This window comes from Ctenopharyngodon idella, chromosome 13, assembly GCF_019924925.1.
Source record: "Ctenopharyngodon idella isolate HZGC_01 chromosome 13, HZGC01, whole genome shotgun sequence".
Lineage (NCBI taxonomy): Eukaryota > Metazoa > Chordata > Actinopteri > Cypriniformes > Xenocyprididae > Ctenopharyngodon > Ctenopharyngodon idella.
This window is the reverse complement of record NC_067232.1, coordinates 27,372,855-27,400,158: the sequence shown is the minus strand read 5'-3', so window position 1 is coordinate 27,400,158 and position 27,304 is coordinate 27,372,855. Positions and strand designations below refer to the sequence as shown.

At 35.6% G+C, this 27,304-nt stretch overlaps 1 protein-coding gene across 5 annotated transcripts in view; it reads left to right on the top strand.

Moving 5' to 3' along the window:
* LOC127524779 (spectrin beta chain, non-erythrocytic 1) overlaps positions 1–27,304 on the top strand; it is a 57,621-nt gene that overhangs the window by 7,241 nt on the left and 23,076 nt on the right. For 4 of the 5 annotated variants that reach the window (XM_051916655.1, XM_051916653.1, XM_051916654.1 and 1 more), the window contains exons 3-13: positions 1,630–1,782; positions 9,055–9,201; positions 9,730–9,921; positions 10,421–10,507; positions 10,862–10,980; positions 12,515–12,629; positions 12,826–12,903; positions 13,044–13,159; positions 16,201–16,363; positions 24,825–24,940; positions 25,048–25,129. In XM_051916655.1, coding sequence (XP_051772615.1) covers positions 1,630–1,782; positions 9,055–9,201; positions 9,730–9,921; positions 10,421–10,507; positions 10,862–10,980; positions 12,515–12,629; positions 12,826–12,903; positions 13,044–13,159; positions 16,201–16,363; positions 24,825–24,940; positions 25,048–25,129 — 1,368 coding nt within the window. The remainder of the gene's footprint in view (positions 1–1,629; positions 1,783–9,054; positions 9,202–9,729; positions 9,922–10,420; positions 10,508–10,861; positions 10,981–12,514; positions 12,630–12,825; positions 12,904–13,043; positions 13,160–16,200; positions 16,364–24,824; positions 24,941–25,047; positions 25,130–27,304) is intronic. The other variant, XM_051916652.1, reaches the window with a different exon arrangement.

Sequence of the window (27,304 nt, the reverse complement as noted above, 5' to 3'; positions counted from 1 at the left end):
TAAACAATTTAATAACATAAAATAATATATAGAAATATATTTATAATAGTTATTATAAGAATTACTTTACATATGGTTAAAAATATAACATAAAAATATCTAAACATCCATAAAACAACTTGAACAGCAAAATTGCTTCAGATAGATACGTGTGTTTGTGTATTTTTCTTAAAATATTGCCATATTGGCAAAAATATTGGCATAACTCTCACTTTTTATTTGCTTAAAACAAGAAACAACATTTTATTGAATTTATGACTATTTTTAAAGCATTTATCAAAAAATATATTGCTTAAAACAAGAATAAAACTTAATATAATAACACTTAATTATAATATAATGTTGTTATACTTTTAAATATAAAATGTATATATTTTTTCTTTTAAATATATATATTATTTAAAATTCTATAATTATATGTATCTATATAACTTGACATGTATTTATAAATATATCAAAAATATAACACTGTAATATATACATTTAATATAAATATAATGCAATGTAGTATACTTATAGTTAAAAGTATATATATATATATATATATATAAATATTTATTTGAATAATTAACTAATATAATTTTAACTAATATATTTATTTAATAATTATTGTAATAAGAATAATCAAATTGTTGAGTGGTTTTATTAACATCTGAAGTAAAAGTATCTTGTATAAAAGATATTTAATAATGAAAAACAAGACAAAGATACTGATAAAGATGATTTTTTTGCAGTACAACGTTTTTAGGAAACAAACACGTGACCTCATCTTTTATCTCTGATTGTGATGATATGATAAATTAATGGGCCGCCCTTTCCCAACATCGGCACAGATGTTTCCTGACTTTATTCGCTTCGTGAAATTGTTCGAGCACTTTAAATGTGTCCTCAGCACCAGTATCGTCAGCGGTTGTGCTGACGGTGGCTTTTGGTTATATAAGACTGTCTGACATGTGTTTGCAATGCTTTCTGTGTTGTAAACGACAGTTTTACATGCTGATTCACAGCAAATGTTTACAGCTCCAATCCGTCAAGAGACCCTAATTAGACACCATTTGATTGGATGATCAATATCCTAGAGCAAATCGCTATATCACTATTACTGTTGCACATGTGTTAGTGATCTGAACAAACACTTCATAATCAACCCTGGTGTTGCATGACATCACTGAGACTCTATGGTTTTGTTGGTTTATAGTTTAAATTTTTGATGTATTTTGTATTTAATTATATAAATGTATTTTTTCCAGTTGTAGATATACTGAATCGAACAGACATTTTAAACGCATAGTAGTTTAATTTTCTCATTCTTTTCTGTGTGTTCTTGTGAATAATTTGCCACATATTTAAACATGAATGCTCTTCCTCACTCGTAGTCATCAATGACTCAATCACTGTGGGAATTCACTTTGTGGTTTTGCGTCCCAGTGATCTGAAATGACCTTGTGTCTTGCCCGGACTTGTTTCGCAGCCCTTCCATTGTGTAAGCGTCTTACTCTCAATATAAACTCACAATGACGTCACACAAGCTCTCAGGCCCACCAGCACAGAGTGTTCAGATGATTTAACTCATATATATGACCACTTTTCCCCATGAATAAGTGACATTTTCATTTATTTTCCACACAGACTCACATACTCAAAACCCAAACGAGGAGGGACGCGATGGACGGTCCATCCTGTGAGCACAAGGACATGTGTTTGGTTTCAAAAGTCTCATCGGTGCAGAATGACCACAGTTTTACCCAACAAAACGCCCTGTTTAACATGGAGATCACTCAGGTATGATCACTGACTCTGGCGATGATCCGGATCTGGATTCAAGGCATGAATTTTAAAAATAATTATTATTTTTTTATACATTTTATGCATTCCTGGAAATCAAACCCATGTTTTTGGAGCTGCTAACACATTTTGAGCTGCAAGAATGCTATATACAGTGAAAAGGTCACATTTCACACCAAACTCAATTGGAAAACATTTTGTATTTTTGCATAAAAATATATATTTTTTTTATTGTAACAATTTATTTTAACACAACAATAATTATTTAATTCAAATCAACCTAAATTAGTATTTAATTAAGCAGTGCAAATTATGCAAGCATAATATAGATATAAATATCAACACAAATCAGCATATTATAATGATTTCTGAAGGATCATGTGACACTGAAGACTGGAGTAATGATGCTTTGATCACAGGAATAAAACAATTTTTAATGGTATTTGTATATGTAAAATATATTTTATAATAAATATAAATTTTAAATAACATCCATACTCTCTGTAACATTAGAAATTGACAATTTTAAAAAATAAAAAAATTACAAAAATAGAAAATTATATATATATATATTATTTATAAAGGGTCCTAAAAATTTTAAATAACATCCATACTTTTTGTAACATTAGAAATTGATAATTTTACAATGTAATAAAATATGAAAAAATTACAAAAATATAAAATATATATAATATAATATATATAATATTATATATATATATATATATATATTTTTTAAATATAAAAAATATATTTTTAATATTTATAATTAATAATTTTATAAATATTTTTTATTATATATATATATATATATATATATATATATATAATTTTATAAAATATATACACTTTGCACTGTGAAATTATCAATTTATAATTATTAAAAAAACCATGTATTATAATATATATAATTTATATTTATATGACATCACTATATGAAAGAAAATGCATACTTTTAGGCTCATTTATAATATATATATATATATATATATATATGTATATAAATATATATAAATTATTATATATAAAGGGGCCTAAAAATCTTAAATAACATCCAACATTTTGTAACATTATGAATTGATAATTTCACATATAAAAAATTATAAAAATTATAAAAATATAAAATTATATATATATATATACATATATATATTTATAATTTTATAAAATATATATATTATGCATTGTGAAATGACCAATTTATAATGTTAAAAAGTGTGTGTATATATAATATATATAATTTTTTATATATATGACATCACTATATGACAAAGAAAATGAAACATACTTTTAGGCCCTTTTATTCATATATATATATATATATATATAATTATTATATATAAAGGGGCCTAAAAGTATGCTTCATTTTCTTTATACAAAATATAATTTCTTATTTCATTCTTGTTGATTTTGGGGTGAAATCTGGACATGTTGTTGAAAGTTAATAACAGAGCAAAAGCATTTCGCTTTAAATCAGAATATTTGTCTTTGTGTCTCTTTGAAGAGGTAGACCAGTTTTTGCTCAGTTTTTTTGTTTTTTCCCCACTAAACTGATGTCAAAAGTAGTAAATTGGTTGAGTGGTTGCATCACTAAAGTGGAAAATTACACTTGCAGTTTACAGACAAAAAAGAAAAAGCAGTGGAGATAAAGGTGGAAACAGACCGTCCTGGCCCTCTGACCCTGTTCTAGCCCCTCTGTTTCGTTTCTTTGCTTCTTTTTGTCTGAAGTTGGAGTGCGGGCAGCACAGGGGAGTGGGAGGGAAGAGAACAGCCACAAGAGGAGCAATTATTTTGGGATGAGATCATTGTTTGGCCCTGTCTGTTCACGCCTCTGGCCTTCTGAGGCTAAACCGAGCCGCTCAAGTGCTCGCGTTATCCCATCGCCACGCTCGCTCTGACATACAAGGGCATTTTTTGGGGATATTTGCTTCAGGACGCAGCTGCTTCTCTCTGGTCCGACTGTCAACAGCCCATGTAAACCGTGAGATTTACTGAGTTAAAGTGAAGTGGGCAGCACAGTGTTTTAGACGACGGATGAGCGCAACACGTCGTTAATGTTAATAGGCTGAAGAACCGCTGCCATTTGTTTAGGAAATGGCCTTTGGACGTATATTTATTCTTACATTCGTGTTGGGCAAACCCTCCATCTCTTTATGGGCGATTCAGTTGACTGATAGCACTGATTAATCTGTGTTAGTGTGGCATTATAGAGGCGAGGATGTGGAAACGGGCCTCCGTTTAAGAAATCCCAAATGAAGGAAAATTATAGAGGTGAAAGTCAACACTTCCTCCAGCGCTCTTTAAGATTGCCTCGTAAAACCCTTTATAATGTAGAAAGCATAATATTGTGTATTCTGTAGGGATCCACTTAAAAAAGTGGGTTAATTCTAAATTTATATACCAATTAAATGAAACTAGATTTAGATTCAAACTAAGTATGGCATCTACTCTGATTAAAGGACAGGCCTTTTTTTTTTTAATGAAAGAAATTAATACTTTTAATCAGAAAAGATGCATTAAATTGATCTAGAGTGGCAGTGAATACATGTTACAAAAGATTTCTGTTTCAAATAAATGCTGTTCTTTTCAAATGTTTCTGTCCTTGAACAAAAATGTATCAGTTTCCCCAGTGAAGAATATGAAACTGTTTTCAACGTGATGATAATAATAAAAAATGTTTCTTGAGCAGCAAATCAGCATATTAGAATGATTTCTGAAGGGTAATGATGCTGAAAATTCAGCTTTGATCAGAGGAATAAATTACATTTTACTATATATTCAAACAGAAAACAGTTATTTTAAATTATAATAATATTTCACAATATTACGGATTTTACTGTATTTTTGAACAAGGGTTAATGACATGATGGGTCATGTTTTTGGCCTTAATAATAATAAAAAATCAGCTAGATCTCTTTTATTGAATCCGAAAGGTTTTAATTATATTTTGCTACATATAAAGGTATTTTAAAGATTTTGAAGTGTCAAAAGGTCATTCGGTTTAACCGTCCAAAGGCCAATACAGCCATTTAATTTTTCGATTAAAATGTAATAAATGTATATATTTTTTATTCTGGCATGATTTTATATCATCATATCTCAACATAGTGCAAAATGGTATTAAAATTATGTGTAGAAGTCGTTGCTTTGTTATGAGAAAGAATGTCTGGAAAAATGAATTTCATTGATGTCATTCGGAGTAACCAATATAAAGGGACCATTTTGGATCAAGTCATGTGGTCAATATCATGTGACATTATTCAGACACCTGCAAAGGACCACATGATCATGAAGCAAAGTAACTAACTCTTTTAACTATTTGAAAAATTCATGTTTTCACTTGCTCATACGCATGTCCCGAAACATCAGGTCATTCGGTACAACCGCTATAAAACATGGAAAATGTTGTAATATTTTAAAAACTTGTACTAAATATAAAATATTTTATTGCCTTTTTACCTAGATATCAGCCTGTTAGCATTGTTTGACAATCTCGTCATTTGGTATGACCAAAAGTGTCATTCGGTAAAACCGAAATTTTGTTTAAACCGAATGATTTTTTTGGTGATCCATCTTGTAAAAAATGACAAAAGCAGTTTTAATTGATTATAAAAACCACACAATCTCATTGTTAACACTTAATAAAACTTCAAAATTAATAATTATATCTCCATTATGTTTTTTTTTACACTTTTAAAGTGTAAAGTGTTGCAGCCTTGGTGAGCAGAAGAGACTTTTTTCAAAAACATCTTACCGACACTAAACTTTTGAACACTAGTATAAGTATGTGGGATTATTTTGGCCCGTTTCAAGTGAAAATCGTGCACCTGATTGCTTAGTAAGCTAACAGCACACCTCTCCCCAAGTATGAGGAAGTGTTTTCACTTCATATCAAACATTTCCTAACTAAACAACCTCTTGTTAGATATCAGTTCACAGTACAGGAACTCCTTTTGCTAATTTACTTAAAGAAGAAAGTATATGACCTCAGGCGCGCTGATGACATCTATCGCAGTATAATTTCACCACAACATTCGGTATGATTTACAGAATGTTATTTTTTGAAAAACAGACTATTGTTCTAAAGGGAAGCGGAAGAAACAAAGGCATTGGCCTCCTGTATGAAGTCATCGGTGGGGTAGAAACGAGGCGATAGAGCTGTTTACACAGGTCTCCAATATAGAAATACCTTTGAGCCTGTGGGAAGCCATTAAAAATAATGGCTGATCTTTTATTAGAAGTGACATCATATTATTTTTTATCTGCACTGTGAGATCTTGCCAAGCATTGTGGTTGGGTGTTTTGTTTTGTCCACATGTGATGTGAATCTCCTGTGTTTTTGATTTGGCTTTGTACTCTTAAGACCACAAATTTCAAAAAAATGTGAAAAGCAAAACTGACGTCTCCTCAGCAATCAATCACATCTGTCGGTGCGGGACGAATTATGAGGCGAAGATTAATATTTAATATGCGCTCTAGCAATAGTGATGGTTTCTGTAGCCAGCAGCACTAATACTTATCCTAAGCCGTCTCCTTATATTTAGCCCGATTTGTTGGTTTTATTGGCTCACAATGCAAACCGCTGCGTTTAGTCTTGTAGAAATGACAAGTTCATTTAACAATCCTTTCATTCGCGGTGACCTGGGTGGGCTTTTTGAAGACCGCCAGTGGCCTTACATTGTGTTCATACCAAATAAACATGTCCAGGACCTATCTGGGCTTGGCCACCTGTTTTCTATTCACGCAGTGCAAACATGGCCAGAAATGGTGGTTTCAAAAGCCTTATGCAACAATCTGTGCGCTCCAGCCAAAAGAAACCTTTCTGCTCATAACGTGATATCTGAGAAGCAGTGAGCAATCACCCGATGATGTTTCTGAAGTGTTTCTGTAAGTCGAGACACAAGTAATCGCTGTTTTCTTCAAAAACAAGAAGTCACAGAGGAGCTTCTCTTTCCTCTGCGTGAAATAATAGCGAGCGACTGTGACTTCACACATGTGCTTTAAAGATCCCTTTAAAGTCTATTTGCTTAATATTGTGTTTCCAGAGTGCTCTCAGAAAGCTAAGCGAGCGTAAAATGGGCCTTAAGTGTCTCAACATGTGTTCATGTTTCGAGCATTAACAATAAAATACTATGAAAAAACAGAAAGGATGAAACTAACATCCTCTGTGATGTGACCCAGGCTTAATAGTTCAGAAATTGGTCATTTTGTGTGGAATTGCCATTTGTTTTGGCCAGGTTTCTCTAATAATATTAGCATTCAAAAGTTTGGGGCTGGTAAGATTTTGTCTCTTTTGCTTACCAAGGCTACAATTGTTTGATCAAAACTACAGTAAAAACAGTAATATTATGAAATATTATTACCATTTAAAATAACTGATTTCTATGTGAATATATTTAGGGGCCAAGCACCGAAGGCACCTATAGTATCCGTTGGTGTTCTTCTTCCGCTCTGGAAGTCTGTGCCCATTGAACCGCTTGTGGGAAAGTTATGAAATTTGGCACACTGATAGAGAACAGTCTGATCTGTCACCATAGCAAATTTGGAGTCTCTATCTCAATCACTCTAGCGCCACCAACTGTCCAAACTTGCACTTATATTTATGCTAATAACTTTTGAACCGTAAGGGCTAGAAACAAAAATTTCTTGGATCAAGACGATTCGATTGCACTCTATGACGTCATTTCCTGTCATGAAAATTTTTCCGCCATTTTGAATTTTCCAAAAGAACAACTTTTTCGAACTCCTCCTAGGCCGTTGCTCCGAATTTCAATAAATTGTACCAGGTCATCTTCGGACCATGGCGACAAAAAGTTGTGGAATGGAAGTTGATTTGTCAAACCGTTTTCGAAAAACGTGCGAACGAATTTTACGTAGCGCTTGCGAAACTAGATGTAAGGTTCTATCTCCTTAACCCTTTTATTGTATTCAGACCAAACTTGGTACGTCATCACAAGCATGACCTGAGGATACATGCTGCCTTTTGGCGCAGTGCCACCTACTGGTCCGGAGATTCGCAAAATGCCTATTTTTACTTATAACTTTTGAACGGTTTGTTCAAAAAATCATAAAAGTGGTCTCCTTAGATTCAGGGAATCATGCCAAGTCAAATGATATCCAATTTTCCCGTATAAGCCATTTTGGGCGTCGGCCATTTTGAATTTTGTAGTAAAATGCTGTATTTTTTACGAACGCATGAATGTACCATTATGAAACTCGGTATGGATCATCGGTACGATGCCCCGAAGGAGTCTGAGAAGTTTCGGACCAGCACCACCTAGTGGTGAAAAAATTATTTACATGCTTAACCCTTTGGGTGTGGTTGACTTATTTTCATGTTAGTCATCTCCTTGGATTCCTGAATCCTTGCCGAGTCCAACAATACCAAACATGCTAGGTTTCGCCGTATGGTTAGTGCAACGTTCTGATTTAGCGTTTAAACAACATTCACGAATATCTTAGAAACCGTTAGTCCGATAGAGATGAAACCACCGTAGGAAGATCGGAAACATTTAACTATAACTATACATTAACTATACGTTAATGGCCAAAAGTCAAAATTTTTATAGTAAGTGGCAAAAAAATGCAATCAAATTCATGTGTGGGTAATTTTTTTTGTGTGTTCATACATATAAATGTCTATAACTCCTAAACAAAATGAGATATTTTCATCAAATTTGACACACTTATGTATGGGGGCACTCTGAGGACACACACACAAAAAAAGCGGTGGGACTGTGCCACTTGGTGGCGCTATAATTGAACAAACCATGAAATTGGCTCTAACTACAGTACTGTTGGTCTGATTGACTTCAAAATTGACATGCAGTGTCTTTGTCTCAGTTGCTATCATAGTCCATTATGACATTGTTGGTCTGCTGCAAGCTTCCTTGTTTGCTTCTGTTGTGCTTGGCCCCTTAATTGCTGCTTGCACCTATATTTTAAAATGTAATTTATTTCTGTGATCAAAGCTGAATTTTCAGTATCATTACTCCAGTCTTCAGTGTCACATGATCCTTCAGAAATCATTATAATATGATGATTTTCTGCTCAAGAAACATTTCTGATTATTATCAACCTTGAAAACAGTGACATAAACAGTAAAAGAACAGCGTTTATTTGAAATACAAAGTATGTAACATTTGTAATGTTTGCAACATTCTAAATGTCTTTACTGTCAATTTTGTGTTCTAAAACAGCCACTTATGAGCTTCCATTTTAATTAGTTGGAAGTTTTTAAAGGAAGCGTCATGTGTTTGTGTCCCACAGGCTGAGGCGTGGATCAGAGCGAAGCTTCGAGACCTGCGAGACGGCAGTAATGTCCAAAAATGTCCTCTGACAGACTGGGAGGAAGTTTGTCAAACCCTCCAGAGAGATTTGAAGGACTTCGAGAACACCGTCATACAACTCAACCAGGTGAGGACAAACCGTCTTAATTAGGACAGTAAAAGATGGATGAATCATCATTCTAAGCATGTCAGGTTTCAACAGGTTCCTCAGCCAAAATCAACAAAAGAAGTTCTCCCTTTTGCAAATAAACGGCAAAACATTTACAAATTGTTATGGTAACAATCATAACTTCTTTTTAATGCTGACGTGTCAAAGCAATTTTTAACAGCTCAACTGTGACAAGACCTGTTGAACCTCAAAAAGCTTTTTGTGAGACATCCAAAATGACAAAAAAGCCATTCCCCCCCCCAGCACAGCTAAATTTGTCCTCTTTTTTCCAACATTTTGAAATAGTACATTGCAAATAATTAACCTCTCCTCACACACATCCCTGGTGGGTTGCAAAACCGGAACTCCTGTTAGTCTAAGAGGAGGGGAACGCGGAGTTGGGTGGATTTCAAGTCCGCTGATATGATTAAGCTGTTGTTTTAGCGGACTGTAAATCATCAGAATGTTCTTTTGTAGCTCATGTAATGTTGCTGAATGTTTGTGCAGATGGGAGAGCAATTAATGTGCAAGCTTAACCCGACGTCTGACCTGGTGAAGAAACAGCTGGGTCAGATCCGCGACCAATGGAACGCCCTCAAACAGACGGCAGCCAATCAAATCAAGGCGATGGGCGGAGCTAAGACTCTCCAGGAGTTTAACAAGAAGGTGGACCGTCTGGAGGCATGGATCAAAGAGAAGGTTAATTACACCACTAGGTTTAGTTATACTAATTAACAAAGTCTTTGAATGGGATTGTTTTTGGATTTTGTCCTAAATCAGTAATCTTAGTGGTTTATAAAGAGAACATGGAAGTGATCCTGTGTTAGTGTGTGTTTGTGTGTGTATATATATATAATTAAAATGATAAATAATATATTTTAGTATTTATTATTCTTTGAAATATATTTATTTATGAAATGTATGGTTTGCAACACAACATGGACCCATATACATTTTAAAAATTCATTGAAATATGTGCTCCTTGTGTGATTTTGTTCATATTTTTACTATTTTTCTTCACTCATTAACCTTCTGCCTGCTTTGCATCTACGTCCAAGAAGCCGAGGTGTTAGTTAACAAGTCTGTTTTACGTCTCACCATGGTAGCCAAGCTCATTTAGAGCAACAGTAGCCGTATTCAAAGAAAACAATCGCTGGGCTACAACAATTCAGGGCTGTAAAGCTTTTATATGTGTCAGCAGGAGCAGGAACAATCTCTGGCCAACATCCTTGGGGAAAACACTGACAAGATGCAGCTTACCAGGAAGATACTGGATTTGAAACAGGTGGGTGATTCCAGACAACAGCCGCAGAAATTGCTGCTAAATTATCAGCAGGACTCAATTATTGGTACTGGAAAACAATTGGCTTTTTTGAGATAACCTGTATGTTAGGAAGTGCTTCTGATTTGCACCTTCCGTTTATGCACTATTCATTGCTTACTCTACTTATTACTTGCTCACAGATGTCACTGATTCACTAACATCCTTCAAGCCAATTGAAACAGCCATTTGTACTTCTAGGGTTGGGAATGTTAGACCAAAATTGGCAAAAATGTGATCCAAGCACCTGGTAAAAATGTGGCTGGGTTAAATCTAAGGTCATTAGAGCTCAAGAAATCTTGCTTAACTTTCTTTCAGGATGAACAGCTCTATCATAATCTTCATGAGGAGATCAATCATATGGCTCTCAGACTGGAAAAACAGGGAAAGACTGAAGGAAAGACCATCTCAACCCGAAGAAAACACATCAACAAAATGTTAGTGCACATAATAATAATACTTAAAAACATGATTGCAGACCTTTAGAGTCGTTTTTTATTGTACAAATGTTTTAAAATCAATTATTATAGTAGATTATTATTTTATATATATATAAATGAGCAATATCACACTCGTAGCCACTCGTATTGGCTGTATATCAGCACGGCTGTGATTCGGCCGTAGGAAATCACAGCATGCTGATATACAGCCATATCGCATGGCTACGAGTGTGATATTGCATTTATACAACAGTTCGACGGCACAAGTGTGTAAATAAATAAGAGTGTCTTTAAAACCCTCTTTTGTGCAGAACTACTTCCTTCCGCCACGGATTCAAATCTCAAGTTGACAGTTTGATCAAGCCTCCGCTACTAATTCTAAAACGTCACTTTAGAACTAGTAACGAAGGAATGTTGAGTCGCTTCATTGAAACTCATTGTATTTTGTACAGTATTGAGAAACAGCAAGAGAGATCGTGAGCGAGCATTACCTGTGTCTGATATAACATTCATTCTTTAGGTCGATGTCCATAATATTATATCCATTATAAAAATCTGTTTGAATGTCCGATGAGGAAAGCGATCTTTGTATTTGTCCTTTTTACAGTTAAGGAAATGTTCCATAACATACAGCGCTAAAACAATGTCCTTTGTTTACAAAAGTCCCTTTCAATTTCAATCACTCATAAAGTTTGCCGCCATCTAATGGCGTATTAATGTAACTTTCACTCAATCCATATTACGCACTAACAGACCCTCTCTCAATAGCAAATAAAACATAATATTTATATAAAATAATATTTATTGAACAACAATATTTAAATTAACAACAATAGCCATTATAAATGACAACAGGAAATAAACACAATTGTACAATTCAGTCAAACGTACAAAAGCAGTGCTCTACAGGATGCAAGTTAAATATAGCCTTAATATTAAATTATTAAATTTAACATAGCCCAATTCGATTTGCTCAGGAACAAGTAATAGATTAATAAGACCAAAGATTGCCCGTTTTATGTACCCAAAATGAATTATATCTCATGTTTAACCACTATAATAGTCAGCGGCAAATCCCCGAAGCACTGGCCGAGATGAAGCTGTTCTCGGCGGGTACTCGAGCACTGAATGGCTGCTGACGGCCAGGAGCTCGCATCTCCGAAAATGTCTAAACAAATCGTTAAATAGGCGCTATGAGTAAATATGAGTCACATATTTCAGGTCTAAACTACATTCTCGCCTAAAAAAACTCTTAAAACTACAGTTCGTGGTACAACAAGTGTAGTATTTGTAAAAAAAAATAAAATAAAAATACGGTGGATTTGCTCAGCCGCCATGACCGTCGCTTCAAGCGGAGTGATACAAACGGTGAAAAGGTAGGAGTGCTGTTATCACTAGAATATCGCACCGCTCTCAGCCAATCAGATTTGAGAACCAGAAAGAACTGTTGTGTGTATATATGTATATATATATATTTACATATATTTATATATTTTTTTTTCCTTCTCATTATTATTTGTCAAATACCTAGGTGGCTAAAGGCCCAGTCGCACTTGAAAGAATATCACGAGAATCTTCAGCTTGCCCTCGAAGTCTCATCCTTCTACCAGCAGGCAGATAATGTCGTCTGTTCCATCAATAACATGGTAATAATTTTCCTTAGCTCCATCAGCAGTCCTATTTCTGTTCAAACCCCACAGGAAAGCCAGTATCTGTGCCATTCTGCCTCAACGTGTCCTTTGATATGAATATACACCCCGCTGCTGCACTGAATATTGAGATGCTGATGTAATCCAATAATGTTATTTATGGTTTTGCTCCTTTTTTTATCTTTTCATCCAGAGAAAAAGCCTCTCTCCAAGCAATGGAGTGGAAAACGGCAGAGACGGGGAAATTCGGGACATTGCCAGTCAAATCATGGTGTGCGATCCAAAATTCATATCCCATTATAGCTACACGAGCGGCTGTGCCCTAAATGCTTTAGTTCACTGTCCAACTGTCTGTCAAACACCATCCTGACGCCCGTGTTTGTTTTCCTGTGTCTTTCTGTGTGGTTTCAGATGCTGGATGTGACCGTTTCCCAGCTATCCAACCTGCACCCGGCGCTGGCGGCCCGGGTCACACAGAAGCAGAGTGAGTTAAAAGACTGCTGGGCCGTCCTCCAGAAGACTCTCAGGTAACTCAAACTATAAACCGCACAAGCCCTATGGTGTCCTCTCGGGGACACAAGCCATTTCCCTCCTTAATGGGCAAACTGCGGGCTTTCCACAGAGCCGAAGGCGCTTTCCACAATCCTGTTTTTGTTGCATCTGTATTCCCCTCCACCAACCGCATGGTGCACAGCCAGGGAAAATGTTTCCAAATGATAATTAGATGCATATAAAAAATGTGTGCTTACTTTCATAATGTCAGCTATTACCAATCAGAATTTTTCCCACCAAGTAACGCAATGTTTTATAACACTAAACACCAAAACAAGCCGTTTAATATCACATTTTGTTTGGAAATTGTCTTTTGTTTGTTTGTTTGTTGCAATTTTGCCACTGAATCCAAGTTTGAGCTTGTTTTGCATTTTATTGCTCCATCATCTAAGGCGTCCGTATTGATTTCATCGTCGTTTGAGGTCTAAAAGTCTGCGATTCCTGCTCTCGAGCCCAGTTAGTCATAATAAATAATGTGCTTACTGTGGAAAGATTGCCATCTCCTCCTTATGTCTTTGGTTGAGGATGAAGTAGGTTTATCCCTGTAATTAGAGGAATTTATTCCTTATATTAAATGCATAAGAGTTTATTTGGGCAATGCAGATGTTTAATCAAGATGAATTCATGGCAAAAGTTGCTAATGGTAAAATAATACACAAGCAGCTCGCTCTGTTCTGTGAACAGAGTAGAAGTTCACCGTTGAGTGGAACGTTTCTGAGGGAAATTAATAAAGACAGTGGAGTTACTCTGTGCGATTATTAATATATATATTATATAACATTATATTATTATTAGTCTTTAGCGACCTGGATCTAAAGCTATCATGGATGGATCTCTAACCGCTCCAATAGTATAAAACTCTCCTGATATTTTTACAAAAGAATAAAATAAAGCATATTTCGTTACCTTTTGGTACTTAGAAGGGTTCAATTTGAGCTGATGCTCTTTACCATCATCACTGTCATCGTCAGAGCTTATTTCCCCAGTACATTCAGCATCTGGCTCATATTCGCCATCTCAACCATATTCTCAAATCTGTCGTTTGGAGCGTCTTAAAGTGCCCCTATTATGCTTAGGGCTGGGACAATACATTATTTATTATTTACATTGTGAATCGAGAAATGTTTCTGGATCGATTCTAAGATTTTCCAAATGCATCGCGATTCTCTCTCGAATCGATTCTGAGCTTAGTTTCCGTACTCTGCTTCCTTCCAATTCCTTACACACACAAATTGAACCTTCTATAAAATAATCATTCATAAAGTTCGAAAAGGTTGAAGCGAAGTACAGGGGTGTTTGCAGTGGGCTGTTTACATTAATCTCGCGTCATAAATACATAATAATGCAAATACTTTGTCAGACTCAGCCAAATGCACGAGCGCTCTTCTTCGTGAGCATTTGAGCGTGCGGTTAAAAACTAGCCTAGAGCGGCATCTGCTGTTAAAAACAAAGCTCAGAATCAATTTACGATGCATTTGGAAAATATCAGAAACAATCCATGAATCGCAATGCATCGATAGTATTGTCCCAGCATTAATAATGCTATTTTAAAGGTTCTTCATTTTGTTTTGGAGGTCTCCTATAACAGGTTTACATGCATCAAATGTCAAAAAATGCTTTCATTTTCTCATAATATACATTGCACATCACCACATTTTTTAATGATTCTCAAATGACTCGTCTGATGATTCAGTCTCTCTACATCCCTCCTTTCCGAGAGCCTGTTGTTTGCTGATGATACTTATATTATAATTTTGTGTATGGGCCAATGACGTGACGGGTCATTTTTTTTGTCCAAAGGCCTTAATAATAATAAAACACAAAGATATGACATCCAAAGTATGTAAGGTAGCACAACTAGATCTCTTTTATTGAATCCAAAAAGTTTTAATTATATTTTGCTACATTTAAAGATTTCAAAAGGTCATTCGGTTTAACCGTCCAAAGGCCAATACAGCCATTTAATTATTCAATTAAAATGTAATAAATGTATATATTTTTTATTCTGCCATGATTTTATAACATCATATATCAACATAGTGCAAAATGGTGTTAAAATTATATGTAGAACTTGTTGCTCTGTTGTGAGAAAGAATGTCTGGAAAAATGAATTTCATTGATGTCATTCGGAGTAACCAATATAAAGGGAACATTTTGGATCAAGTCATGTGGTCAATATCATGTGACAGGATGTGACATCATTCAGACACCTTCAAAGGACCACATGGTCATGAAGCAAAGTAACTAACTCTCTCTTAACTATTTGAAAAATTCATGTTTTCACTTGATCATACGCATGTCCTGAAACATCAGGTCATTCGGTACAACCGCTATAAAACATGGAAAATGTTGTAATATTTTAAAAACTTGTACTAAATATAAAATGTTTGATTGTCCTTTTGCTAGCTAGCTAGATATCAGCCTGTTAGCATTGTTTGAAAATATCGTCATTCGATATAACCAAAAGTGTCATTCGGTAAAACCGAAATTTTGGTTAAACCGAATGACTTTTTTGGTGACAAATTTTGTCCATCTTGTAAAAAATGACAAAAGCAGTGTTAATTGATTATACCACATAATATCATTAACACTTAATGAAACTTAAAAATTAATTATATCTCCATTACACTTTTAAAAACCTTATTCGTCAATGACCCAAATATATGCATGTATGTATGCATGTGTGCTTTATCCACCAAAAGCTTAGCATTTCATGCTTTAAATCCCTTGAATCTGGTTATTCCCATGTGTGTATTTATTTTAAGACATGATGTAGCGTGTTTAGTCATCCATCTTAGTGGCTGTTTTGAAAATATTTTGGAAGTTACAAATACCAGATGTGTAATCGGCTATCATCGGTCGCTCACAGTCACTATATTAAATCTCCATAGAGTGACAGTAAATGAGAATCCACCGTCGACATAATTAGAATCAGGAATTGTGCTTCTGTGTTCTTGGCTTCGGCCTCCGGTGCAGTTGGCAGGTTGATTTGATGGCTGAGTGTTTGTGTTTGTAGGAACGAAAAGGCAGCTCAACTACCCTCCACCCCCTCGTTAACCAGGGAAGGCAGTGACCCTGAAACCTCGAGCCAAGAGACGCCCGGCAGCGTGGGAACAGACCCACACAGAATTATGGGAAAGGAGGTTAAAGAGGAACAAAATCGCCTGAAGGGGTTTACGGTATGCAGCTTTGATTCTGTTATAATTGTACAAGTATATTCTCTTACTTTCTTATGTGTGCTTGTTTTTCTTTTCTTCCTTTTTTTGTTACTCTTGCTGAGCGGAAATGCATAAATGATACCGAAGCATTTCACTTTAAAGGGGACCTATAATGCCCCTTTCACAAGATGTAATATAAGTCTCTGGTGTCCCCAGAATGTGTCTGTGAAGTTTCAGCTCAAAATACCCCACAGATCATTTATTATAGCTTGTCAAATTTGCCCCTATTTGGGTGTGAGCAAAAACACGCCGTTTTTGTGTGTGTCCCTTTAAATGCAAATGAGATGCTGCTCCCACCCCCTTTCCAGAAGAGGGCGGAGCTTTAACAGCTCGCGCTTTGGTTGCTCAACAACAAAAAAAAGCTGGAGAATCTCACGCAGACAAAATGAGGATTGTCAGTAACGGTGTTCAGCCTTACATTGTTCAAACCGGAGTCGACACTGATGGAGAGACTCAGGAAAAAGTTACAACTTTTAGGACGTTTCTGAATGGTTAGTGGATAAATTTATGTAGTTGCTGTGGAGTTGATTCAACTCATCCACTAGCATGTGCCGTCATGTTAATCTTTTGTGCAAATCCAGTGTTGAATTGACCTTCGTTTTTACTGCTTGACGCAGAAAGGGCGATCAGCACTTGCCACGATTACGTAACAGACGCTAAACATGAGCAAGTGTTAACTCCTCTAGCATAGAGCTGATTCTGTGCAGCAGTCGCTAGAGTTTTGATTGTAAATGACCTCTGACACATTGAGTCTTTCAGCCACACAAATACACTCGCTTCACTCCACGGATGATGGTGCAGTTATTTAAGTGGGCAAAATGTAAGGCTCCTCTTTTCCTGCTTGTTGGTTTGGATGGGATGTAAATGAGTCAGCTTCTGTCATTTATTTTATGACATCCTGTCTATCTAACAAAGCCCCGTTGTCTGTGAGACACCACATTCAGGAAAAGCTTTTCAAGGTGATATTGACACTGGCACAACAGATCCAGACGTTTCCATGAAGTATGACGCGCTTCGATTGTGCTACGAGGGCAAAAACAGGCAGCCAGGACTCTCTCAAAACTCCCAAATCTAGAAGTTTTCATATCCTCTGACATTATGGCTGAAATAACATCTTTTGGATGTACGTGCAGAAAATAGAGGAAAACAAGCATTGGATTAATAACTTAAACCATTTGTTATATTACAGGCCATTAGCACTAAAGAAGAGCTTCAGTGTGTGCAGTATGATTATCTTGGATGTTTCTCCTTCCTTTCTCAGTTTTTTTTTAAATGAAATTAATACTTTTATTCAGCAAGGATGCATTAAATTGATCAAAAGTGACATAAAAACATTTATATTGTTACAAAAGATTTCTATATTTTAAATAAACTTTTTTTTAAATAATCCTGAAAAAACATATACTATATAAAACATATTAGATGTTTCTTGTGCAGTAAATCAGTATATTAGAATGGATCATGTGATAAAATAAATATTAAATATATGTGATATATTTGTATACATAAACTTTTTGAAGAATACCATAGTACTACCATGGTAAATCTCCAAATAACTGCTATTTTATATGCATTTAATAATTAAAACTAGTCAAAAACGAAGCTATAGGGATGGATCTGGATGAAATGGTCCAGAAATATATACAAAATATTCTTACAAAATCTTGTACCACGTTACAGTTATGGCATCAAATGATAATACTGTGGTACTTTGAAATTTAATATGGCACTGAAATTCATTTTTACATGTCCAAAACACCATGGTATTACTTTGATATAAACCATGGTACACTTTAAGTACCATCTGATCATCACCATTGCAGTGGTATTTTACATGCAGAACTTCTTTTTCTCAATATTTCATGGATGTACTTAAACTGATACTGCCAAAAATGAAGAGTAATTTCCAGTAAAACATGAGCCGTTTCGTCCAGGTGGACCTAGCTTTGTTTTTTGACTTTTAATCGTTAGATCCCAACATAAGCGTTGCATCAGGTGGTTCTCTGGCTTTGGTTTCATTGGCACAATGCCGGCGATATTCTGTCTGAACCAGGCTTGAAACAATGGCCACTTGTGTCAGTGCTGGTAACAGAGGTTACCTGGGTGTATCGTGTATGGGAGCCGCACTCATTACTCTTTATGGAGACTTTTACTGGAAGACTCAAATCCCCAAAACTAGCGAGATGCCAGATGGCACCACCGGTCCAAATGCTTCTAACTGAACGGCTCTCACAAACACACAAATGCTTGAGTAATACACTTCAAGTGTCTCGTTGTGCATGCTCAACTTTCTTAGTAAGATTCTCTTCAAACTGTTGTTTTATCATGACTGCAGTTGAATTAAAAGAGAAAAATGTCTGTAGAAAGAGACAGTTTGTGCTAATACCCACCACTATAGCTATATTTTGAGCCTTAGAAAACAGACCAGGCCACCTTCTTCCATTGCTCCGTGGTCCAGTTCTGATGCTCACGTGTCCACTGTTGGCGCTTTCGGCGGTGTACAGGGGTCAGCATGACTGGTCTGCGGCTATGCAGCCCCATACGCAACAAACTGCAATGCACTGTGTATTCTGACACCTTTCTATCAGAACCAGCATTAACTTCTTGAGCAATTTGAGCTACAGTAGCTCGTCTGTTGGATCGGACCACACGGGTCAGCCTTCGCTCCCCACCTTGGCCGCCCATGACCCTGTCGCCGGTTCACCACTGTTCCTTCCTTGGAGCACTTTTGATAGATTCTGACCACTGCAGACCGGGAACACCCCACAAGAGCTGCAGTTTTGGAGATACTCTGACCCAGTTGTCTAGCCATCACATTTTGGCCCTTGTCAAACTCGCTCAAATCCTTACGCTTGCCCATTTTTCCTGCTTCTAACACATCAACTTTGAGGTCAAAATGTTCACTTGCTGCCTAATATATCCACCCACTAACAGGTGCCGTGATGAAGAGATAATCCGTGCTGTTCGCTTTACCTGTCAGTGCTCATAATGTTATGCCTGATCAGTGTATCATACTATATGAGCCATAAAAACCTGATGTATCAAATATGATACTCAACAAAAAACTTTGTGCCCAAACACAACCAAACTAACCTTGGTTAGTTTAAGCTGTTTTTTTTTTTGTTTTTTTTGTTTTTATCTGAATGAATATAGTTACACGTTATGAGGCACAGCATCTATCCGTTGGTGAGCATATGTGAGTTTGTGTGTATGTATAACCAAACTTCTTGTTTAGTGACGTGAGGTAAATATGATGAAGAGGCCTGTATTTCTGACTAATGGCTCCCAGATGCTACGAGAGCAATTGGCTGACATCACTCCACAACTTTACACTGAAACGGAGGTCTTGAAAGATAGAGAGAGAGAGAGAGAGAGAGAGAGAGAGAGAGCTGATGAAATACGAGCAAAAACTCAAGCGCTAATTGGCATCAGCGCTGGGAACGGGCAGAGAAAGCCATTCGAGAGCTGGCTGTGACATAATTCACAATTCCTTACGTTTCATCATGGAGGAAAGGTGCTGGAGTTTTTTGAAGTGAGCATGTGGAAAGGAGACGTCCGTAATGGTTATGCAGTATGTAATTACGCCGCGCGTGTTACTCGAGCACTTCACGCTCACGAATAGCATGATAACGTGCCGTTGTGTGATTAAACTCGAGGCTTCCACTCCTTGAGTGGCGTGTTTATAAATGCTATTAAGCCTTGTAAATTTGCTGCGCGCTCCAAATGGCACTTTCTCAGGCGACTGTTTCTTTCTTTCTCTCAGGCATCATGCGTTTCTCTCTCCCAAACTCTGACTCATTCATCCTGAGCTCATAATCAGAGAAAGCCTAGCTCTGGTTCATATGCTGCCATAAAGCAAAAAAACGGGCCTATGGGGTGCCGTGCATGAAAACCCATTTTGTCTGGGTGAAAGCACTGTTGAAGTGTTGCTTGATTTTTGTTTTCCAGCAAGTTATTATTGTGCAAATGTTTCTGTTTTAATTTTCACCCTCCGTGTCCTGATCAAAAACTTTAAGTGTTCATAGCATCTTTTTTAGAAAATATTTGTCTTCTGTTTGCAATAGAAATGGGATTGGCATATTTAATTGCACAAATGCATGATTTAAATGTAAAATTCCAGCTGGATTGAAACTGGGGCTTTGGGTTTCCATCCTCAGTCAACTTGCTCTCTAGCACAACACAAAATGAGACCTCAAGCTCCAAAAATGACCAAAAAAAGCTCCATGAAAATACTCCATGATATACCAAGTCATTGAAATTTAAATAATTGCATTTAAATCATTATACACAGAAAGTCTTGTTTTCAGATCTCTTTTGCATTACATTCTCATTTGCATTCAAATACGTCATGAACTGAGAAATCTAATTTTCCTTGAGCTTTTGATATATAAGAGGTATCTTATTATATTCCTATGCAAAAGAACATCAACGCCTACTTCTTCATTGCAACGTTAGCCCCGCCTACTGGTGTGTTAGATGAGGACGAGAGAAGAGCGATACAGGACTAAAATAACATTACCTTTCAAAGGATCCTAATGCAGGAATATGGTTATTTATTTTCAACAATGTGAATGTCTCAGTTGAGCTTTATTTATTTGTATTCGGTACATTTCACTGTGGATTCTTTGGTAAATCAAATGCATTTCGGCGCAGGCTTTGCAAACAGACTTTTCCGATATAAACTCGACAGTAATGCAACAACATGTCAGTAACTGTGTTCATTCTAATGCCTGATCTGATATTAATGATTCATGTACAGTCAGATGATCTTTGTCTGTGTGTCAGTAAATCAAACCAGTGACTAAACGCTCAACTTCACGTTGTTTCTCTTAGTAGGATGAAAATAATCTGTTATTTAAACTGTGATTAAATTATAAAAAGAAAGCGATTAAAGAACGCTTCCTTTACAATCACTGGAGCTGTCAATCAAACAGCGTGAGTTTATCAGTGACTGAGTTCTGGACTTGTGACAAAACGCCCCTAATAATAGACAAATCTCTTATTTACATTGAGTTTGCACTGTTAGTTATGATGAAAGCATTCGTTAGTGTGCAGAATTCAAAGTTTCAATGACGAGATCACTGCTTTCATGAGCTCAACAACATGTCTGTGATCGACTACAATGTTCTCCACTGCAACCTTTCATGCCACGATCTATAATCTAAATATAATCAACACTTTACATGATTAGTTAACCTAGAGAGCTGTAATAATAAAAACATGCTAAAAGTTTTCAAGAGTTCCACATGTAATACTAAATTATTTCATATGCAAAGATATCAGCAAATCACAGCAGTGGGCGTTTACACTGAAGTCTCACAGCAGACACGCCCCTTAAAACAGAGCGTTCAAATCAGAGGGCTAAAATCAGGGTAGGAAAAATGCCTTTTATTTCTAAATTATGACCATTTTTGATGTAAAAATCATACTAATAGTGTAAGTGCATCCCAGGAAACATTATAAAACAAAACAATGCAGTTCATGACCCCTTTAAAGGTGCATCACACAAGGTTTTATGTTAATTACATCATTGGTACTTGGATATATTACAGATTGCTAAGTGCCAAATTGAAATATATGTGGACATATGAATGAGTTTTGAGAGCGTATATGCTACTTTATGGTGCCTTTTGTCATCTGTCCTCTTTCACTTTCATTGTATAGAACAAGATCAAGATTTGGTCTCATTTTGTGTTTCATGGAAGAAAGAAATAGTAAAACTGTATTATTACAATTTTAAAATAGCTGTTTTCTATTTGAATATATTGTAAAATGTAATTTTATTCTTGTGATGCAAAGCTGAATTTTCAACATCATGTGATGTTATTATTATTATAGTATCATGTTGTTTATTGTTGATGTAATGTACGTGAAAAAGCAGCGCAGCCTGAACAGAGTTTGTGACCTTCTACTCAAGACATGATGGCGAGTGAGAGAATAATTATTTTCCCGTGTTGGCTTCCTCCTGTGATGCTGGAGCCTGTTTAACAGCTGCTTACTGTAACTTTCCAGAAAAAAAAGTATTCCCTTTCTTTCTGGGATTACATCCACACTGTCCGCACCTCCAACCGCACGCTGATATTCAAACTCAGGTTACCCAGCCAACCACGCAGTTCAGTGACACATCAATATCACGACGGACCACCGTGTTTTAAACAAGCACACACAAGGATCCATTGTAGCTGTTTAAACACATCAATGTCTGCTAGATGAACACGCACCTCGTGTTTTCCTTCACAGGGAGTTTGGGTTCTTGCCACTGTCGCATTTGGCTTGCTTAGTTGGGTTTAAAATAGGCTTAGTCAACCAAAAATTTTAGTATTACTGGTTAGTCGCAGAAAAAAAAACTGGTGGCGAAGTCACGCAGTCTGTGAGGGACAGATCGTTAACGGCGGGTCCTTGTGTAATTACAGTATGTCGGGCAGAAAATCCAAATGTCCAATCATCCATCAACCTCAAATATGGCTTATCAATTGAAACATGTAAGTAGAAGCAACTTTACTAGGCTGCTTACTCTATGGTTAACCTAGATAAATGTGTGCATACCCAAGTGTTTATGTGGGGGTGTGGAAGCTAAATTGTAGCTCGCTTAATGCAGGCGCCGGCGCGATCACTTGCATTTAACTTAAAATATTCCGTCAGTTTTGGTCTTATATCAAGAGTAGCCAATGCATAATTTGAAACTGACTCATTTTATTTGTGTACACTGGAGATAGTCAAAAAATAAACCGAAACTCAGCGTGAACTTTACTCACAGACATGCAAAATACATCTATTGAAAGCTTGAAATGTCTATTTATAAATGAACCGATTCATTGCACTGGCGCAAGCTTTATGCATGCGCTTGAGTGCTGATTAGGCTATGTATAAGCAATTAAAGCTCATTAATATGTTCTATTTGGTTTATCTAATAAAATAGATAAATATGCGCTATTATTAGTCGCATATCCAACTGTTTGTGGGGAGTGTGGAAGCTGAAGTATAGCGCGCTTTACTGTATGACATGGATGCGCCAGTGTGATCACTTGCATTTTTTCCTAATAACAGCAGAAACAACTTAAAATACGCAGTCATTTTTGGTCAAACAGATAAGAGTAAATCATCATTCGAAACTGTAAAGAGTACTTTATACCCTTTTACTTTTATTTGTGTAAACTCACAATAACGAAAACATTGTGCTTTTGTAAAATAAAGAAAACACTTTCCAACAATGTCACTGCCCGGCATATTGAAGTAAATGAAAACGTTTTTTCGCTATTCCTACAAATTTTGCCCAATTTTGTCCAAATGTGGCTCAGATTATCTTTGGACTGAGCCGCACAGAAAAGACTGAACAGATTTTTGATATTCGCTACCGTTCCCGAGAAATATCTGTCCAAAGTTGACCCTGCCTTTGTTTGTTGTCTTATTCTAGTTAGCTTAGCGTGCTAATTGGTTAGCATGCTAACCAGTTGCCATTCTTTCTAATGTGGCTCTTCAGCTATCAGGTTAACCATAAGCTACATTAGCATTAAGTTAGCTTAGCATGCTAATCTGATGCTAACATGCTAAGTAATGCTTTTATGTGCTCATTCTCACACTGAAAGCTTTCCTCTGCAGCCTGGTAAAACAGCATCAACGTTGTGCCTTTGTAAAATAAAGAAAACAAACAGGATACGCTTCCTGCCATCATCTATAGAAAGCTTGAAAAGTCAAGCGATTGTCATCCAAATTCAAGTTGGAAACAAATATTCTCAGGTTATGTAATCCATATAAAACTTGCATATGGCTTGAGCACTGATTAGACTATGTATATATTAAAGGAGTATTATTAAGATTTATATGGCTTATTAATATACACGTGTGATTAGTCAACTAATCGCTTAAATGAACAACTAATAGTTGACTAACAGCCCTAGTTTAAAAAGACACATTGGGGCCTATCATACGACACCAGGTGCATCGCAAGTGTTTTTTGCCAGTTTCAGCCCGACGCAGTTATTATTTTCACGTCCAGCGCCACGTTGTTTAATGCACCCGCGCCCATCTGTTCGCCCATGGGCGTGCTGGTCTGAAAACGAGGTGTGTTCAGGCGCATTGTTGGCATGTTGCTATTTTGAGGCAACTAAAAATAGACTGCGCCATTAACCAACTGAAACCTGGTCTAAAGTCAATGCCGCAATATTTTTTTTTTATTTAAAGAGTGCGTTAGTAATATGCGCCTATAGGCAGGTGCACAATGCACATAAACCACCTGAAGCGAGCATAAAAATTGCGAATTAAGAGATTTTTTTTTTTCGAAATTGGGCGTTTCCATCTCTTGTTTGTGATGCGAAACATAGTTATTGATTCTGTTATTTTCCTGTTTATTACTGTGAAGCTGCTTTGAAACCATCTTTATTGTTTAAAGCACTATATAAATAAAGCTGACTTGACTTCACAGGGTGGGAGAGACGACGAGCGCTACGGGAAGCCTTCAGACAGCCAAGATGCCGGAGAGATCCCAGCACGTGCCTGTGCCAGAGATATCATCGTCAAACTCCAGACAGCCACTGAAAGGTGACATTTAGCATGGCCGTGTCTTGTGTTTTTCTCTTCGGAACATTTTTGAACACATGCAAATTAGAAAAGCATGTTAAATAGAGGTCCTGTGTTTGGCTTTACAGCGGGAACGCGTCGAGGCCCGAGTCCATCGCCCACCCACCACTCCACTCGCAACTCCAGAAGTTCACCGTTTCTGCAGACAAGGTGCCCATTTATTACTGTAGCATTACACAATCCTTACACAATCGTTTATGCTTCGAACAGACCAACTGTGTCCAATCGGACAGAACAGGGAAGCTTCTCCAGCCGACATCCTTTCACTGCGGTTCAGCTGAGAGTTTGGATTCCACCAAAATAAACTCATGAAAGATTGATGGATGGGTCTTTGCTAATTGGTTGAGGTTTGCGTGTTTGTTTGACACCAGTGTCGGTCTCTGCTAGTGTATCTGACTTCCAGGAATTGTTCTGGCTTGAAGACCCAGCCCGCGGGTTCTGAACCCTGTCTGGGCCGAGTAGCCAGCGGTTCAGAGGTCAGCCAGGTCTAAATAAGGGTTTCTTCTCTCTTTGTGTTGGAAATATGTCTTGCTATTTTTTTCATGGAATGTGACACCTCAGTTCTGTTCCAAGAGACTGAGAACATTAAGCTGGCTTCAAAGATACTTTCTTCATGGTGGATGAATCAGGCATGAAATTCATTAATATTAATTAATTAATAATATTAATTATAAATCAGACAGTTAAATTATATATATATATATATATATATATATATATATACAGTCAAACCAAAATGTATTCAGACACCTCCAACATTTCATTCATTATTACAGTTTATTCACTATAGTTTAAAAAATGGTAATAAAATATGACAAGATCTCAGAGTTAAACTGTGTCAGAAAAAAATTAATCTTAATTATGTCAGATAACACTTAAGCAAAACATGGTCAGGTCAAAGTGTCTGAATAATTTTTAGTTCTAAATTTTTATCAGTTTTACTGGTAGTCCACTGTATGAAGAATTTTTGGGTATAATATGTCACAGTTTACTTTATTTTGCTATCCTCACTTACAGAAATGAACTGTAGTGTCCTGAACCCACTAGTAAAAATATATCAAAAATATAAAAAATGTCTGAATCATTTTTGGTTTGACTATATATATATATATATATATATAATACTAATTTCTATTATACTGATAAAATGTATATAATTGTCATATTTAATATTCATTATTAATGATACAAAATTACTATTATTAAAATACTTAGTTTAATATTATTAATATTAATATCAATTAGAAATCAGACTTTTTGAAATTATATATATAATTTATATTACATATAAAATTAATATGTAATTTATAATATTAACACTTATTTAATGTAACAATATTATCAAATTTCTATTAATAATTAATTAAAGTAACTCATAAACATAATTTATATTTATATTAACGTGTGTGTAAATAAATATTATATTATTTATATAATATATATAACATTTATATCATTTATATAATAAATATAAATTATATTTAAATTAATGAAAAATTAATATAATTATCATATGTAATAATTATTAATAGTCATTAATCATAATGAAAATTGCTATTATTAAATTAATACTTAGTTTAATATTACAATAAATTGATCAATTTGATTTAAAAGATATATTATTAGAATTAGCTATTATAATATCTTATATAAAGTATCATTTAAAAATAGTTGTTCTAGTGGTAAATATAGGGTATTACACACTAGTGTTGTCAAAAGTACCGGTACTTTGGTACCAAGTCGGTACTGTAATTTTGAAAATGTGACGATACCAGCATTTCTTTAATAGTCAAGTTTATTTGTATAGCGCATTTCACACTCTGGTGATTTTTTTAGTTTCCCTTTTTTCTGGCAGCGCAAAATCAAACATAGCCTGAATGTGTGAAGATAAAACTCGCTCTTCAGACCTTTTACAACAAGTGTCAGCTGCTTGTAACATCAGGAGATAACATGAAGATATTATGCTCGTGTCCCTGGAAATAAAAAACGAATGTTTTTTAAAATAATATTTAGCTTTCTTATTAGGTTACCATTATTTACCGATATTTATTTCATCGTTTTACAGGCTGTAGTGTGTCGTTTCACTGAAGGAATAGCTCAAATAAACACGCACGTCTGTTTCAAAATGGATGTTTGATCATTTGTTTATTTTTTTTTATATTTCAAAATTTATTTATATACACACACAAACATACACACGCTCCAAATATTTATATGTATGATTACCATCATATTTAATATGTTTTTAAAAATAGACTAGTTAAATAAAATAGTAAAATATTTAAAGTTTTTCCTGTGGTACCGAAATCGGTACCGAGAACTGTA